Consider the following 16345-nt stretch of genomic DNA (forward strand, 5'->3'; position numbering starts at 1 on the left):
AAAGCACCCTGCCAGCAGCCTAGATGCTGCTAGTCTGTCTCTTCCTGCTCACAGCCACCCACCCTAGCAGCCACCTGCAGCTTTTTGTATCATCATTCCCTTGCTTTTCCTTAGTCCTGCCACCTTGGTGGCAACCTTAACCACTACAGTCAGCTCTGCCCTGTTCTTACCTTTGTGTGGCTAGAATCACCCTGTATTCTTCGTTTGTTTTTTTTTTTTTTTTCACTCAGCATTGATGGTGAGTCACTCACCAAATTGCTGTAACTCATTTAATCTTTAACACAAGGTCAGTACTAGAAGGGACAGGAAGAGGGGCCTGGAGAGGCTTAATAACTTTCCCAAGGTCACATAGCTCCTAAAATGGCAGCACCGGGATTGAACTTCAATTTGTCTGGTGTCAGAACATATTGCTCCTCAGCCACAGGAAAACAGGAGACTGTGACAGTCCAGGCGAGATGCCGTGAACACTGGACCAAAGCAGCTTCAGGGGGAGTAAGAGGACATGGGTCAACTATATAAACAGTTAATAGGACATAGAGACCAACTAATAGGACTTAGAGACCAAGCGATATGGCGAGGGAATGAGGGGGGAAAGGGGGTGACGGGACATCCAGGTGTTTGGAGTGGGTCCTTGGGTGGCCAGTGAGATCAAGAAGTTGAGTTTTAGGGGAAGAGAAGACTGAACAGTTAGGTTTGAGGACTGACGAGTACCCATGAGGCTTCTAAGTGCAAGATCCGGGTGTCAGTTAGATCACAGCGGTCTGGGTACGTGAGTCTGCAGACAGAGAGCTGGGTAACAGACACCAAAGGGGCAGAGGGCACAAATCAGGATGCGCTGGAGCCTCTGTGAAGGCTGGCGCGCTTTCGCCCTCCAGCAAGCACGCACCACACCCGCTCCAGCCCTGGACATAGTGGTGGGGGCACAATACTTTGCAAAGGCACGAATCTCTACCTGATAGTGTCTCCCACTGTTCATAAATGACCTGTCTGTTTACATGTCTTTCTACTCCCTGAGACCGTGAACTCTGTGAGGGTAGAAATCTGCTTTCAATTCATTTTGTGAAACATCGTAGCAGCTCTTTAAAAGTACACCTGTTACATGGCAGGAGAAAGGGAAGGAAGGAAAGGGAAGGGAGTTTGGTTTTAGGACTATTAGGTAAACATGGTCTGAAGAACAGATCAGTGAGAAAAAAGTGAATGGATAGGGTTATTTTGAGATGCTTCTGGGAAGGCAGTTGGGGCTTATCGAGGTTCTCCATATTTACATGTGGGATTCCACAGCGTAGAATTACAGCGTAGAGTAGACCTGACTGTCATATCTGCAAGCAAACTATTCACTTACAATTTTACAGGCACAGCAAAAGAGGTTGTTCCCTCCATCTTGTCTGAGAGCAGGAGGGCAAGTCTGATGTCACAGAACACTATTTGATGTAAATATCATTCCTCTAAAATGCAAGTACTTCTAAGAGCTCCAGTCTTTGATTTCCTTCCATTCATTCTAGCGACACTTACTCTGCAGGGGCTGAGCATTTACTGCAGCAGAGGTCCTGGGGAGCACAGTGAGTGACACTCACCCCTGCCCTGAAGTTCCTGGTCTAGTGGGAGAGTCATTCACTAAACAGATAGTTGTTATAACAATAGATGCCACTTACTGGGTCAGAGTCTGTGCAAAGTGCTTTGTACTGCCTCACTCACTATCCCAAAAGGCATGCAAACCATGGCCAGGTAAGCAGAGGCTTACAGACCTCTGTAAGCACAGAGGATAAATCTGTGCCCAGGTCAGCAGCCAAAAGTGGTTAAGACTGCTACATGTGCCTTGGCCAATGCCCCAGGACTTCTAGAGGGCAGGGTACAATGTATCTTCATCTATAATTTCCAGCATCTGGCACTGAGCTGGCACAGAACAGGGCTGAACTATCAAACTGTCAATGAATTCCATGTGCACCGGGAAACTTCCCAAAGGTACTAATTTCATTCATGCAGAAAGTGCTAGGATCAAGGTGTGGGTCAAATTCTGGAACTGCGGACAGGCAAACAGACAATCTGCTAGAGGACAGGAAAGTCCTGTTATTGGTTGCCAACCACTCCCCAGAATCTATTTTTTTTTTTTAAAGATTGTATTTATTTAGGTGGTACTGACCACAAGTACAGGGTGAAAGGATTCACCAGACACAGAGTGGGGCAAAGAAAGGCTGGTTGGCTGAAATACCCTGCTGAGGGGAGCAGTGGGCTAGACAGGAGAGGTCTGCTTTGCTGTGTGGGTCACCTCCTTGACTGGGGGTCGAACTCAGGCTACAGTGGCTGCAGATAGCCTCACAGGGCTGTGTTTTAACCCACTGCACCACCAGGAAGGGCCCCACTCACCACAATCTTAACCTTTAGGATCTTTTCCACTTCATCTGCTTCCCATCACTATTTACATCGGCACCTCCCAAGGTCCTAAAGGATGGGTTTCCATCTTCCCCTACACATCTGTCAGCACACCAGCTCCCTCATTAACAACCCTGAGCAGCTCCCCATTTCCAAAGCTCTCCCTGATCAGGGCTTGCCAAATTCTCTTACTTTGTATCACTGGTTTTAGAGGGGCGGTCTCTGCACACAGGGTTGACAGCTGTGAAGAAACACACCCCTGCACTCATAGAGCTTGCACTCTAGTGAAAGACAGTGATTAAACAAGCCTTAAATTGAAAACATGTTACTGTCAAATGCTAAAGAGAGTAAGTAGGGAAAAGGAATAGTGTGTGCACTGCAACTGCTTGTTTACAGTACTTCTGTTTACATGTTATCTGTCTTTCCCACATTTTTTTTTTCATTTCCTCTGTGATCAGGTTTGTACCTAGCCGTCCAAAATGAACTGCCCCCGTGCAAACCTGTAAATAGTGATGCTCAGCACAGAACCTGACACAAGGGACACCTGACAAATAATAGTGCAAGGAGCAACGCAACACCTCTATGGGTCAGTCCTTGTCTCTAGGAGGAGGAAAGGGAAATACCAACGAAGACAGGACTCACTTCTGGCGCTGGGGAAGAGCCCTGCAGTCCGAGCAGTTGGGGGTGCAAGTTTGGTATGGCAGCCTGGGCCACTCTCCGGCTCAGGGGGGCGGGCAGCGGGAAAAGCCTCCGGGGTAAAGAGAAGTGTGGGGAGAGGAAAGGAAATTTACAGTACACCCTCTCCGTGTGGACTAGCTTAGGCATTTCTATACCTACTTTTTACTGTGAGGAACACGGGGCTCAGAGAGAAGTCCCCGGTCCAAAGGATAAGTGTCTGTAGTGGGTCAAGATGGTCCTGAACTCAGGTGTGAAGTCCTGGTGTTCTCGCTCTAGTCCCGCCCCGCCTTCTACCACGACCACTCACCTACGCTCCCGCGCTTCCCCCTCACTAGCGGATTCTCCAGGTTTCTCACCCACTCCACTTCCCACCAGGGAGGCGGGGAATAACTAGCAGCTCCCCCTATGAGGAAATGAGAACCGCCTGAGGCGTGGGACAAAACAAGGATGCCTTGGCTGTGATTGGTTCAAGTGGCTGCCACTCACAAAGTGAGCCTTGGCGTTCGACCCCTTTCGTTCCCAGCAGGTCTTGCGAGCGGGAATATGGCGGCGCCCAGGTGGAGGTATTGAGGACGCCAGATCGGTATGGCGTTGGCATCGGGTCCCGCAAGGCGGGCTCTAGGTCGCACCCGGAGGCTCAGCCTTGGGGGTGGTGAGGTCCCGAGTCGTGGGGCGTACGAGTGGGGCGTGCGCTCCACGCGCAAGCCCCCGCCTGCACCCCAGGACAGAGTGTACGAAATCCCTGGACTGGAGCCCATTACCTACGCGGGGAAGATGCACTTCATGCCTGGGCTAGCGCGGCCGGTCTTCCCGCCGTGGGACCCTGGCTGGACACACCCGAAGTTCCGCCGCTTGCCTCCGATTCATGAGCAGCCTCTATACAAGGAGCAGGCCTGCCACGTCTTTCACCAGCGTAGCCGCCTCCTCGAGGGTGAGGCCCAGTGAAGCCCGAAGGGTTCCCTTGCCTCTCTGCTCAGCATTGATCCTCTATGGCCTCCTTCAAGACTTTGAAACCGTGGTCTCGGTTTCTTCGTCTGCTAAATGGAGCCGATAGTGATTCCTGTCTTCTGAGAATTGTCAGGACTAAGTGGGATATTTAGAGTTGTGTGAGGGAGAGTTAGAGAGTTTGCGTGGCTAGGTAAAGAGGTCTGGTTTCTAGCCCTAGCCCTGCCTCTAACTTGAGAATTTTGAGCAAGTGACTGAAACTTCCTGAGCCTCCACTTAATGGGAAATGAATGGTTTTGACGCTTTGGGTCCACGTTGATCCTTGCAGCTCTTGACACCCTGGGGATGTAACTGTACATTTAAGAAATAGAGGGAAGGAGACTGTGATGTCGAAAGACAGAGAAAGAGGGCTTAATGTCCTGTCCAATTGCTTCATTTCCCAGGATTGATAATTGTGAGGAAGAGAAAAAGATTTGTCCACAGGTACACTGTGGGTAACTAGTGAAGACAGGGCTGCAATCTGGTTTTCCTCAGTGACTTTTTGTCAAAGGTCAGGGCTGAGCTATTTTCAAAGACAGTAAAACAACCACCATAACGAATAAACAGCCTTCTAGCCACTTCCATTCTCACACAACAGATCAAAATGATAAGCTAAGGTTTGCTGGTAGGGGGAGTGTGTCTGTTCATTGAGAATCCCTTTCCTTGTTCTTCCTTAGTCCCCAAATCAGAATGGGGATATGTTAGTTCCTGAAAACAAAATGGTCAAGGTAAGTGGGGGCAGTATTTTTCAAGGAGTAATTAGGAAGAAAAACCTGGCAGAATATGGAAATTAAGCCAGGGAATAAACTCTAGATTTGAAAAGGTCAACTAGCCAATTTCTTAAGCCACTTAACGTTTTCCAGCCTTTAAACACTTCCAGTGTCCACAGGGTTATGTGAAGGACCTCACAAGAGGTGACACCCTATTTGACTCTGGTAAATTATCACATAGATGAATGTATTAGAAGTATTTTAGAAATTAAGATCATACTTGTTTTACCTAGTCTATGATTTCATCATATGCAGCCAAAAGGTTCTGGAAAGCCTGACAAAACTCTAAGATACAGGGCTAGAGAAGCAAATTGGGAAAATAGACCATGGGTCTTAGGGTAGACAGACTTAGATTCTCCTCCCAGACCATCACTTACAAGGTGTGTAACTTGAAACAAATTCCTTAGTCTCTGAGTTTCATCCTCTTTTCCAATAAAGTCCCATACATTTGTTGTAGATAAAACTTGTGGCACAGAGTAGCTAGTGCTGCTCAGCAAGTGGCCGTTCCAATTACAGGCATCCCTTATTTTGGAGAGCTTTATTTTATGTGCTTCTCAGATATTGCTGTGTCTTTTTTTTTTTTTTTAACCCCACGAGACTGTCCACAGAAAGTACAGCTTGCTGAAGTCTCAGTTGATGGTGAGCTTGATTTTATTTTTTATAATAAAGTACTTTTAAATGAAGGTATGTGCAATTTGAAAGACATACTATTGCACTTAATACACAATAGTGTAAATATAACTTCTACATGCACTGATGCTCCAAGTGTGCCTGTTTATTTTATTCATTTACTAGTGAACCATAAAATCTAAATATTGTATGTTATCAAGTTTAGGAACAATGGTAGTGTCAGAACTAAATCACAGATGACCTAATTCTCTTGGCTAGGGTTTTTGCTGCCACACCATAAAATCCTGAAGGTACATTTCTAAATATTTGTATTTCTGACATTTTAGCCTCAAAGTGAAAAATCTCATTACCCTACATTGACTTTCATTTTTTACCACCAAAGAACTTGCCTGAGGGTGTCTCCCGAAGTGTCTTAGGCTTTCTTTAAACCCAAACAGTAGCTTCTCAGAAGATTTGTAATTTGTTCCTGAGTCAGAGTGGTATTTTTCCAACAGAGATGGGTAACCTCCCAGCCAAAGCAGTCACCAGGCTTCTTGTCAACTTGTAAGCATAAAATTTGAAAAGAATACAGTGTTAACTTTGATCAAAGGATGAAGTACTGGTATGAGGACTTAATGCCTATATCCTTGGGCTATGTCATTTCTCCCTTAGGGAAATGAGGTGTGGGGAAAATGAAGCTAGGGAGTTTTGACCTGACTCCATTGCCCATCCCACTGAGAATAGCTGAAATGTTTTAGTGTTTAAAGACAACAAAGTAGTCTGAGTCAAATCTAATTTAGTTTATTTAAACTCCATGTTTTCCTGAAAGGTATTTTGGGCATCTTACATCAATTTTACAACACAGTTGGTTTAAATTAAAAATAGGTAGGTGAGGGAGTTAGCATCAGTCACTGTTCAGTTGAGTTGAAATCTGCCTTTTCTAGCTTCAATTCTTCAGTTTTAGTTTTGACCCCTCAGATGTGACAGGACAAGTCCTGTGTCTTTGCCAAGGCAGCTCTTTCTTCAAGATGCTACCTTGCAGGCTGAAGTATCTTTTCCTAAATTGTCTTTTTTTCTTTTTTCATTGTCTTCTTTTGTGACTGTTCACCCAAAGGTGTAAAGCAGGCCCTCTGGCTTACTAAAGCTAAGTTGATAGAAGGCCTTCCTGGGAAAGTGCTCAGCCTTGTTGATGATCCAAGGAACCACATAGAGAACCAAGATGAACATGTTTTGAATGTGATCTCTCATGCCCGTCTCTGGCACTCCACTGAAGACATCCCTGAGAGAGAGACCTACTGGTAAGTATCCCTTAAGTCAGTAAGGGATGAATCTTGAAGTCAGTATGTTGTGTTAGGTCTCCAAATGTCTCTTCTTGTTTTTCTCCAAGCCCAGTCATTATGGAGAGTCTGATACAACTGTGCAAATCCCAGATTCTCAAGCATCCTTCCCTGACTAGACGGATCTGTGCTAAAAACCAATTGTTGTCTGCCACCTGGAATCGAGGTTGGTTATCTTGTGTTCCAAAAAGTCTTTATCTTTCCCCTCTAATTCCTATCCCCAGTTCATATCCCCTCTCCCCCTTCTGCCATACCTATCTTCACCCACATATTTCATTGTCCAAGACACTTCCTTTAATGTTGTTAGACTTAGCCCAGCAACTTTTAAAATCACTTCTTTCCAAGACAGTTAACTCAGACATATCTATGGAATGTGTATGAGGGTCTCAGTGTTGAAGCGAAGGATCAACAACGCACATACAGTGTCTCCTTCACAAAGCTCACATCCTACTGTAGAAGCGTTCTTACCCCATGCCTTTCTCTTTCTTCAAGACTACTTTGCACACAGCTGCTAGAGTGAGCTTTCTAAAGTGCAAGTCCTTTTATGTCCTTCCATTTCAAATCCTTTGCAGCCTCCCAAAAGTTTAGCTCATTTATCATGGTATCAAAGGTCTTCTGTGAATTGGCCACCAACTACTCTTTCTAGTATCTCCAGCTCTATGCATCACCCCACCCCACACTTACAGTGGGGGGAGAACTCTGTATTAGTGCAGGGTTTAGGCTTTAGGCGTCAGGCTTTTATACCTTGAGCCTTTGATGTACTGTATACTCATCTGGAATGGTCTTTTCTGCTTTCCTCATTTGGGTAAATTTTGCTACTTAGCGTGACTCTACCGAAGCTTCCTTTGTATGTGAATCCAGGCTAGATTAGCTGTTACCTTATGGTCATTATGCCTGTTTTTATCAGAGTGGATATTACACTGTATTATAATTATCTATTAATTATCTTTTCTGTCTGTCCCTCTAAACTGCAATCTCCTGGTGGTGGGAACCATGTCTTATCCAATTTGTTTACAGTATCTAACAGTTTCTGGCAGATAATAGGTGCTGACTGAAGGGACGGGTGAATGAATAGCTTATCTCCGGTGTTTCAGGCAGGGGAGGTTCAGAGAATACAGGTGTTCTCATTGGGGACTGCAAGAGCAGGGAAACCAGCTGTGGAATAATTTGGGGTTTTCAGGACATCTGCGTGGTCAGATTTTCCATCTTGCCCCTTTGAGTATGGACTTCCTGGCAAGGAGTCAGCTTTGCAGAGGTAATGGCACCACTAAGGAAATTAGTGAACCTCATTAATAGAGGAGTACTTGTTGGCCCATCATCAAGTATTACCTCTAATTAAACGGCCCCATCTGGAGCTGTCACTGGAGGAGGGATGTGGAGGGAATTGAATTGGAAACCACACTAGAGTGGTCTGTGGGGAGACTCTGAAACCCAAGGTTAGGAGAGGTCCAGGCACATTTATCTTGCTTGCAGATTGTATGTGAGGAAACAGGAAATACTTTAGAAAACTATTCTTGAGGTGTGAGGATGATTTATTTTAACAAGCAGATCAGAATTATTCATCTCCAGTTAGTGTCCTTTTTCTGCATACCAAGTAAGAAAGGCTAGTTAAGTGACAGTGGTGTCCGTCAAACCAGTTTTTAGACATACAAGTTCAGCTGCCTTGATGCATTACCATCCTGTGGTGATGTGCCTATTTCTAAAAACCCAAGCACCTCCACGGAGCCTCCTGAGAGGAGACCACTCTGGAGGAGTCTTATGAGGCACTTCTCAGACGGGGGTGTGAGGACCTCTGAAGGGCAGCGGCACGGGGGCACAGTGGCGGGCTTGCTGTCCATGTACCTACATCTTCCTCTGTGTGGCACAGTGCTGCCCCGACCTCAGCTGGGCTTCCTGATGGCCTGCTTTCCTTCACTCTCACTCCTGGCATAAAAGCCTTTCCCTCAGCCTCTAGTGTCAGTGCTTCTCTCTCCACCTCCTTTCTTACCATCTCACGCTCTCGCCTCTCGATGTAGCGCGCGGAGCTCTGCCATGGTGCGCACGTGTGCCTTGCCGCTGATGTCCTTCCTGCCTAGGCTGCTGTCCTCCCCTTTGCCTGGGAAGCTCTCACCCAGCGGTTTTCAGCCAAGGCAATTTTGCCCTCACAGTGCCATTTAGAAGTGTCTGGAGACATTTTTGATGGTCACGCCTTGAACTGGAGTGGAAGGGTGATGAGGGCAGTTCTCCGGGAGCTAGCGGGTAGAGACCAGGGATACAGTGCACCATCCTATAGTCCCCGGAGAGCCTCTCTCACCGAAGAATTGTCTCTTTGGTCCAAATGTGAGTTGTGCCAAAGCTGAGAAACTGCTCTTACTCATCCTTCAGGACCTAGTTTGAAGGCATTAAACTTTTTGGAGGACACTCCCCAGGCCTCCCAGAGGAGGTCAGTTTTCCCCTCCACCTGACTTCCAGCATGGTTCATACTTGTAGCACTTCCTATCTGGAGAGTTCCTTGTGAGCAGAGAGCAACACACTCATCTCTGGGTCTCAAGAAGGTGCTTGGTGAGATCTGTGTGGGGCACCCGTGAACCCACAGAGACCACCAGGTCTCGTGGTCATTGGAAAGGGAATACAGGAAAAAGGATGCCTTGTCAAGGCCCTCCCAGGAGTTCCAGGACTAACCCATGATTTTGCTTTCTGTGATTAGACTGATCTTTTAGAAAAACTATAAAAGGAGCCTTGTTGGGAAGGGCGTGGCAAGATGAAGGCTTCCTGAATGGACCAGGTTAGGCTGATGCTCTTTCTCCTTCTTGTAGAGTCTATTCTCCTTCAGGTGCATGGTTCTAGTGGAGCCCGACTGAATGCCAAGGATCCTCTGCCACCCATTGCCTCCAGCGAGGAGGTTGAGGCCACTAAGAATCATGTTTTTGAGACCTTTTACCCCATATCTCCCACTATGGGGCTTCAGGAATGCAACGTTTATGATGTGAAAGATGACACAGGTAAGCGCCAAAGCAGCGCAGCAGGCAAGGCCACGTGGAGGTGAGAGCCGAAGTCTGTGGGGGACGTGCTATGTCCAGGCACTTCATGGGCATTTCCCCTAGGGCCCAGGTAGTAGCCCGTGGGACAGCTATGTTACCCCATTTTGTCAACAAGGAGTCTGGCTTGAGGGGGTGTTAAGAGACTTGCTGAAAAGCTGGCTTCCTTTCTGGCTCCTGGGAAGCAGCTCTGTCATAGGTTTTGGCCTCTGCCCCTGGCACCAGTCCCAGAGTTTGGCACGTCGTGAGTGCTGAGTCCCCGTACTCACGTGCCCTGCCGCCTCTGCCTGAATCTCCGCCTGAGATTTCTAGTGCTCGCATTTCCCCACCCTTTCTTCCAGCTTTTCACGCATTTTTACTGACACAGCTTACCCTTTTTAGATCCCCCGCTTACCACAAGTTTCCTCGTAGCTGTGCAGGGGGAGACCCCACAGGGTCACGACTGAGGTGAGCAAGTGCCGAGCTTTGATTCTCTGCTCCAGAGTTGGGCCGATCAGCTGTGGGGTCAAGATAAATCTTTCGTTATGAATAACATTTGAATTTTGCAAATGATTTGCTTTTTAAAAAAATAATTACCACAGGCTTCAAGTTATCCTCCTTGCTCATGTCACTCGTGTGCTTGAATGAGAGAGAAAAGGGTGGGGCTAAATCTGGTACAGAAGTGTCACCTTTAACATGTTGGCATTTTCTGTAGACAAGCAGTAAATATTTTTGATTCTGCGGGTCACATAGAGTCACTGCCACAGGTACCCAAGATTTAAGTAAACGAGTGACTGTGTACCAGTGAAACTTTATTTTCAGAAATAGTAGGAGCTAGACATGATCAGAGGGGGGACATTTGCCGGCCCCAGCTATTGTGAGACCCCACTGTAACAGGTCTCTAGTGCACAGCACCAAGCTGACGCAGTTAGCTTCCCAGGGTTTGGGCAGGCTGATGAATCTCTTCCATCCTCACCTGATCACGTATCTTGCAGGATTCCTGGAGGGCTACCCGTACCCCTACCCGCACACCCTCTATTTCCTGGAGTCAGCCAATGTACGGCCACACCGCCTTCAACCAGAACAGCTGCGGGCCAAGATGATCCTGTTTGCTTTTGGTAATGCCCTAGCCCAGGCCCGTCTCCTCTATGGGGTATGTATGTGCAGAAAACCACCACCGAGGCCTTTATATGGTCTCTTGCCTTAGGCCGCTCAAAAAAAAAAAAAAAAAGAAAGAAAGAAATGGGTTATGAGGGCTCTCCTTTGAGGGGTTTCAGTGAACCACTTCTTCCCATCCTACAGAGCCAGGAGACTGCTATGTGCTGTTCAGTGACGTAATCTACCTCATTTGAAGGTCACAACAGCCCACAGGGTTGCTATCTGAACAGGAGACAGGCTCCACCGGGGGGCCGTTATGGCCCAAACCTGCTTGCCAAGTGAGGACAGGTTCTGGGGGCCCAAGGTACCGCTTGGGGGTAACCCCTCGGCTCTAAGAGAGGGCCACAGGAACATAGATGGTATAGACTGCCGGACCGAGTGGTCGTCACACAGAGCTTTCATGAGATTGGAGGAAAACCAGGCTGGGAGCAAAGGCTTCAGGGGCATTCTGGAAGCCTCAAGCACGCCTGGGCCAGATCCCTGGGCTCGTGTGTATTTGAGAGTGTGATTGGTTCTGAGCTGCTGCCAGGCTCTGGGCTTTGGTTAGAGTTTCGTGCTTCCTGGAGGTGTGGTTCAGAACATTGCTTTCCATTCTCCTCAGCCTAGGAGCTAGGTGGGGTTGGGAAGGTGTGGTCATCCTAAGGAGACAGTGGGATGGACTTTCTCAAAATATCCTGGAATAGCATTATCTGGAAACTTGGCTGGAAATGCAGATTCTCAGACCTACCTTGGACCTGCTACATCAGAAACTTGGGAGGGTTTTATCCTGATAAAACTGGCCATGAGTGTTGCTGTCACAATCTCGTTTGAAAACCACTGCACAGAAATTTAGGAGTCAGCTGTCTTCTTTCAGCCTTGTAATAACCCAGCGTGGTGGGTGCTCTTAGCTTCACTTTACAGATGAAGAAACTGAGGCTCAGGGAGGCTCAGTAACATGCCCAAGGTCAACACAATAAAAAGTTAGTGTATTGCTGTGTGCCCCTGTCTTTCCGGTCCTTGGAAGCTTTGATTTCCTCTCTCTGCTGCTGGAAGGCTCTGAAAGGTGAGCTCACTTGCCTCAGATCCCACAGCCGGTGGGCAGGGAGGGGGCGGGGCACGTGGGGAGCCTGCTCCTCCACCTTTGAGGCTGCTGATCACGCCCAGCTCTGGGCAGGGGGAGGAGGTATAGTGACGTGCCGCATCCCCAGCCTGCGGGCTCGTTGTAGCTTTTGTGCCAGCTCTTGCCAGCCGAGCAGGGGCAGTAATGCTGCCACAATTGCCCCCCAGTTGGTAGAAGAGGAGGCTTCCCCACCCTTCCATGTACAAATTATTCCTGGGGATGTGAAGTTGAGCAATTATGGGAAGAGATTCCATGTAAAAGGTAAAATTGCTGAGAAATTTATGTACTACCTGCAGTTTTATTGATCTGTAGAGAGAGAAAAGAGTCAATACAGAATTCTCAGCTAACACTTAGAGGCACTTTTCTTTTTATTTATTTCTCATGCTGCTAAGAACAGGTATTTCTAAGGCCAACAGTCCCAGTGTGTCCCACACTGGGGCTGACATTAGCTCTTCCTGACATCAGACCCAGCCCTGGAGGGTGAATTTAGACAGCGTTTTTGAATCAGGGATACCCCCCTTTGTGGGGCCTGCTTGTTGGGAGCTGTCACCAAACTGATTGCTTCAAAATCTCAATGGGGTGAACATAGGATTTATCATCCAAGCTGGGGCACTACTGAGAGTGAAAATAGGTGCTACTTTCAGAGACAGTGGGACACGAGGTGGAAACCAGAACATTTAGGCTTTAAGTGGTTTAATAACATGGGTCTGATCCCAGCTCACATCTCATGGGTAACCTTGAGCAGCTTCTACCACCGCTCTGAGCCTCAGTTCCTTCATCTTACATGGGAGCATATCGCTCCATTTCTGCACTTGGAGGTGGCTGTGTGCAGGACTAGAGTAACGTCAGCCTTGTGAGGGGTCTTCGGTAAGTGGTAGCTGGTGTTACCTCTGTCACTAAGGAGTTGAAAGAGATAATTAGTAAATGTGTTGTCCCACGAAATCCCAATGCTGACATTGGAGTGGACGCTGTGGGAATCTGGTACATTCTCAGAGTTTTAACTGAGAACACAGAGCCCAGGGAAGGTGCCCGCCTGCAGACTTGGGCACTCAGGATGGCAGGCTCTGGGGATAAGCGTGGCAGGTGTGCATGCTGGGGCGTCAGCCAGCCTGGCTTCTGTCACCACACATCTCTGTGACTGCCGAGTCTCAGTTTCCTCATCTGTCGAATGGACTGAGAACCGAATGAGAGTTTGTGTATTCATTGGCTCTCCAGATGAGCATTTAATAGAACTGATGTCATTGTTTTCCCCTTCATGTAATACCATGAACTCGAGGGATCTCCTGTCGTTAACCTCCCAGCTCCCCTTCCTATATTATGCGGTTGGCCCAGTCAGCGCCTCTCAGTGGCAGGCATTATTAGTATTTCATGTGCTCAAGGCGAAGAGCTTGCAGCCTGCAGCCACAGGGCATCCGAGGCCAGGCAGAGCCAGGCTGGACAGTGCCCTGAACTCGTTTGGTTTTCATTGCCCATGGTGAAAGCACTCAGCGGGAGTGGGCATTGTTTTAAAGGCCTGCGCTAGAAATGGCCTGGTCTGTGCTATCCCTACAGCCCGGTTTCTGGTTTAGTTTACTTGTCTCCTCCTCTCAGGATGACGCTAAGGTCTTGGAGCAGCCAGTAGTCGTGCAGAGCGTGGCCACTGATGGCCGGGTCTTCCAGTTCCTGGTGTTGCAGCTGAACACCACCGATCTGGCCTCTGACGAGGGTGTCAAGAATCTGGTCTGGATGGACGCAGACCAGCTCCTCTATCAGCACTTTTGGTGTCGCCCAGTGATCAAAAAGAAGGTGATCGTGGTAAGTTCTGCTTCTGCAGCCTGGACCGGCCTATGACTTGCTGGCCAGAGTGAGCCTGGGGTGAGATGGGATGGGAGGGAAGCTCTGGGAAGGGGACCCTGGCTTCAGGAACTTGCCGCCAGGATCTCTGCACCCCACCGGAAACCGTGCGCTTCACCTGCCAGGCTGTTATCCCACCTCCCGCTTCCCTCTAACATCCTCACCCCATCATGCCCAGCGCCCTACGTCTCCCAGTGTGCCCATGCTGAAGCAGCTCAGGATCTTAGCTACTGCACCTTTTGTGTAGGAGAGTGCTCCGTTCTCCCCCACTTCTCTGCCCTCAGTCCATCCTCTGCTTGGCTTTGCAGGCTGAGACGAATTGCCCCTCCTCTGGGAAGCCTTCCCTGATCTCCCCCACTCTGTGCTTCATGTGTGCTCGCAGCCCGTGCGGCACAGTCACTCTGCCGTGCTGCGCGCGTGTGTGTTTCTCCATCACTGAGCTCAGGGCCCTGGAAGGCAGGGCCTGTGGAGATGCGTTCACCTCTTCCTTCCACCAACAGGGAGCTCCTCCCAGGATGCAGGCTCTGCAGCACTCCAGTGCCCAGCAGGCAGAGGCCAGGCCTGCTTTCTGTGCAGTAGGGTTGGCAGTCTCTATAAATACATTCACACTGCAGTGGCAGGCGGTGACACTCTGAAGGGACAAGCACAGTCCGGGATGACTGGCCAGGGAGGCCCCGCCAGAGCCGTGACAAACTGTGTCCCGCGGCCCATACTCGGCCCGAGTGGATTCACTAAGTGGAGTTACTGTTGAGCCTCGAACGTTACCAGTGCGTCACTGGTACAGTGAGTTCTCCAGCATCTGTCAGTCTTGATTCCACCTCGCAGGGCTGAGCCCTTCTGGCTCCAGACGCCATTGTCTCACCTGCGGTCACACCGCCCGCCGCTGCGCCCGTTCTCAGCTGAGTTCGCTCACTGCGTTGCGTCTTCAGGTCTCCCTTCCGCAGTGCCACATGAGCACCAGGCCCCCTGGCTTGGTGGGGAGGCTCCTCCTCTCCTCCGCGCCTGTCCCACCTGCCCCTCCCTACTCTCCGGCCAGCACAGGCCCTGGCGCGTCCTCCGCTGCTCTTCCCGCCCCGCTTCGTGCCTCTGCACGCGCTCTGACGTCTCCTTGTCGTTGCTCCCACCCTGCTCTCCTGCTTAGGCAGTCACATGCCTCTTCCGTTTGGAATCCAGTGTGTTTGTTATCTTCTCCCCTGCTCTCTTAGTGTCTCTTTCCTACCTCTATTATGAGGCCCTCTTCTTTTATTACCACTGCTGGAACACTTGACTGGAAGCTCCTGAGGGCAGGGGTCAGGTTGGGGTCACTGCTGGGTCTCCAGTACTGGGGTGGGCTTGGGAGACAGAGAAGATGCCTGTGTGTGCAGTGAGTGAGGGCTTGCCGCCCCCGGGAATCACAGGGCGACAGAGCATCTGTAAGTGAGCGGTGAGGTGACGGGACCGGTGGGGCAGGGCACTGCCCACATGACTTGGCTGAAAGCCGCTGGGGGAGCATCATGCCCCCCCAGTGCCAGCTGCCAAGTCCAGGAGAGAGGGGAACAGTTTTTACCCAGGCATTTAAGATTTACGTCGACCTGATCTGTTTCACTGCTGCCTCACAGTCCGATAGCAGGCCCTGACGGGCTGTGTTCTTTCCAGGAGCCTGTTGGGCCGACGGGTTTCCAGCCAGAGACGTTCAGGAAGTTTTTAGCCCTGTATCTGCATGGCGCTGTATGAGCCAAGATCACCGAGAGACCTGCAGGATCCTGTGTCCTGCCACGCCAGGGGCCTGCCTGCAGCCTTGGCCCTGGCTGGGCCCGCCGGTCTCGCCAGCCGCAACGAGCCTCCTGGGGCCCTGGATCCTGCGCGTGGTCTGAGGGTGCCGCTAGGCCCACAGCTGCCGGTGGGCTCTGTGGTGAGCTGCTCTGCCCTCACAGGTGCCTGCCTGTGGCTGAGCTGCCCTGCGTAAGCCCATTCTGTGACTCCAAATAAAAGCCTTGGACTTGAGTTTCAATTTCTTGTGAAACACAGGCCTAGTAGGACCTGCTGTGTCTGAAAGACTTAAGTTATGTTGCTCCAGCGCCTATCACACAGCACTTCATGGTGCTCTAGGTGCTTCTGGGGTTACACTGTGGGCAGTTCCAGGGACTGCGAGATCCGGTAGAAGGCTCATGGTGGGCGTCTCCCTTGTGTCCCCATTAATGGACTGAGATGACACATTTGGTGTTTTACATCAACCTCCCTGGGAAACTTGGGGATGGGAATTTGCAGGTGAAAGCTTGGGGAGAACCTTCAAGATCAGAACCTGAGGAGAGTGAAGGTGTCTGCACTGGGCGGGGGAGAGCCTGGGCTCTGGGTTTGCACCTTAGACCTCGCCAGCGCCAGTGTGTGCGCACTCAGGAGCCACGCTGGCTAACCTCTCCCCTCCTTTGTCCTGCCCCAGTCGCGATGTGCACTCTTCAGGAGACACTTCAGGCAAGGGGACTTTGCTGAGAGCCTTCAGCCACCCGCACTTCCCAGCAGCTGGAAGGTTCC

General features: G+C 49.7%; 2 protein-coding genes across 2 annotated transcripts in view; one reads left to right on the forward strand and one right to left on the reverse strand.

The window, feature by feature from the left end:
• The window catches only part of LOC101634152 (NADH-cytochrome b5 reductase-like), a 15436-nt gene extending 13717 nt beyond the window's left edge, over positions 1-1719 (reverse strand). Inside the window, exon 1 of the mRNA XM_004679497.2 lies at positions 1696-1719. Coding sequence (XP_004679554.1) covers positions 1696-1719 — 24 coding nt within the window. The remainder of the gene's footprint in view (positions 1-1695) is intronic.
• Positions 1720-3577: 1858 nt separating this feature from the next.
• MRPL37 (mitochondrial ribosomal protein L37) lies at positions 3578-15817 on the forward strand. The gene is made up of 7 exons (XM_004679498.2): positions 3578-3979; positions 6526-6709; positions 6799-6914; positions 9544-9729; positions 10740-10897; positions 13592-13795; positions 15470-15817. Exons 1-7 carry the CDS (start codon positions 3634-3636, stop codon positions 15545-15547), a joined length of 1272 nt encoding a protein of 423 aa, XP_004679555.1. The 5' UTR covers positions 3578-3633; the 3' UTR covers positions 15548-15817.
• Positions 15818-16345: the final 528 nt, after the last annotated feature.

This window comes from Condylura cristata, unplaced genomic scaffold (assembly GCF_000260355.1).
Source record: "Condylura cristata isolate star-nosed mole 26May11 unplaced genomic scaffold, ConCri1.0 scaffold00008, whole genome shotgun sequence".
NCBI classification, from domain to species: Eukaryota; Metazoa; Chordata; class Mammalia; order Eulipotyphla; family Talpidae; genus Condylura; species Condylura cristata.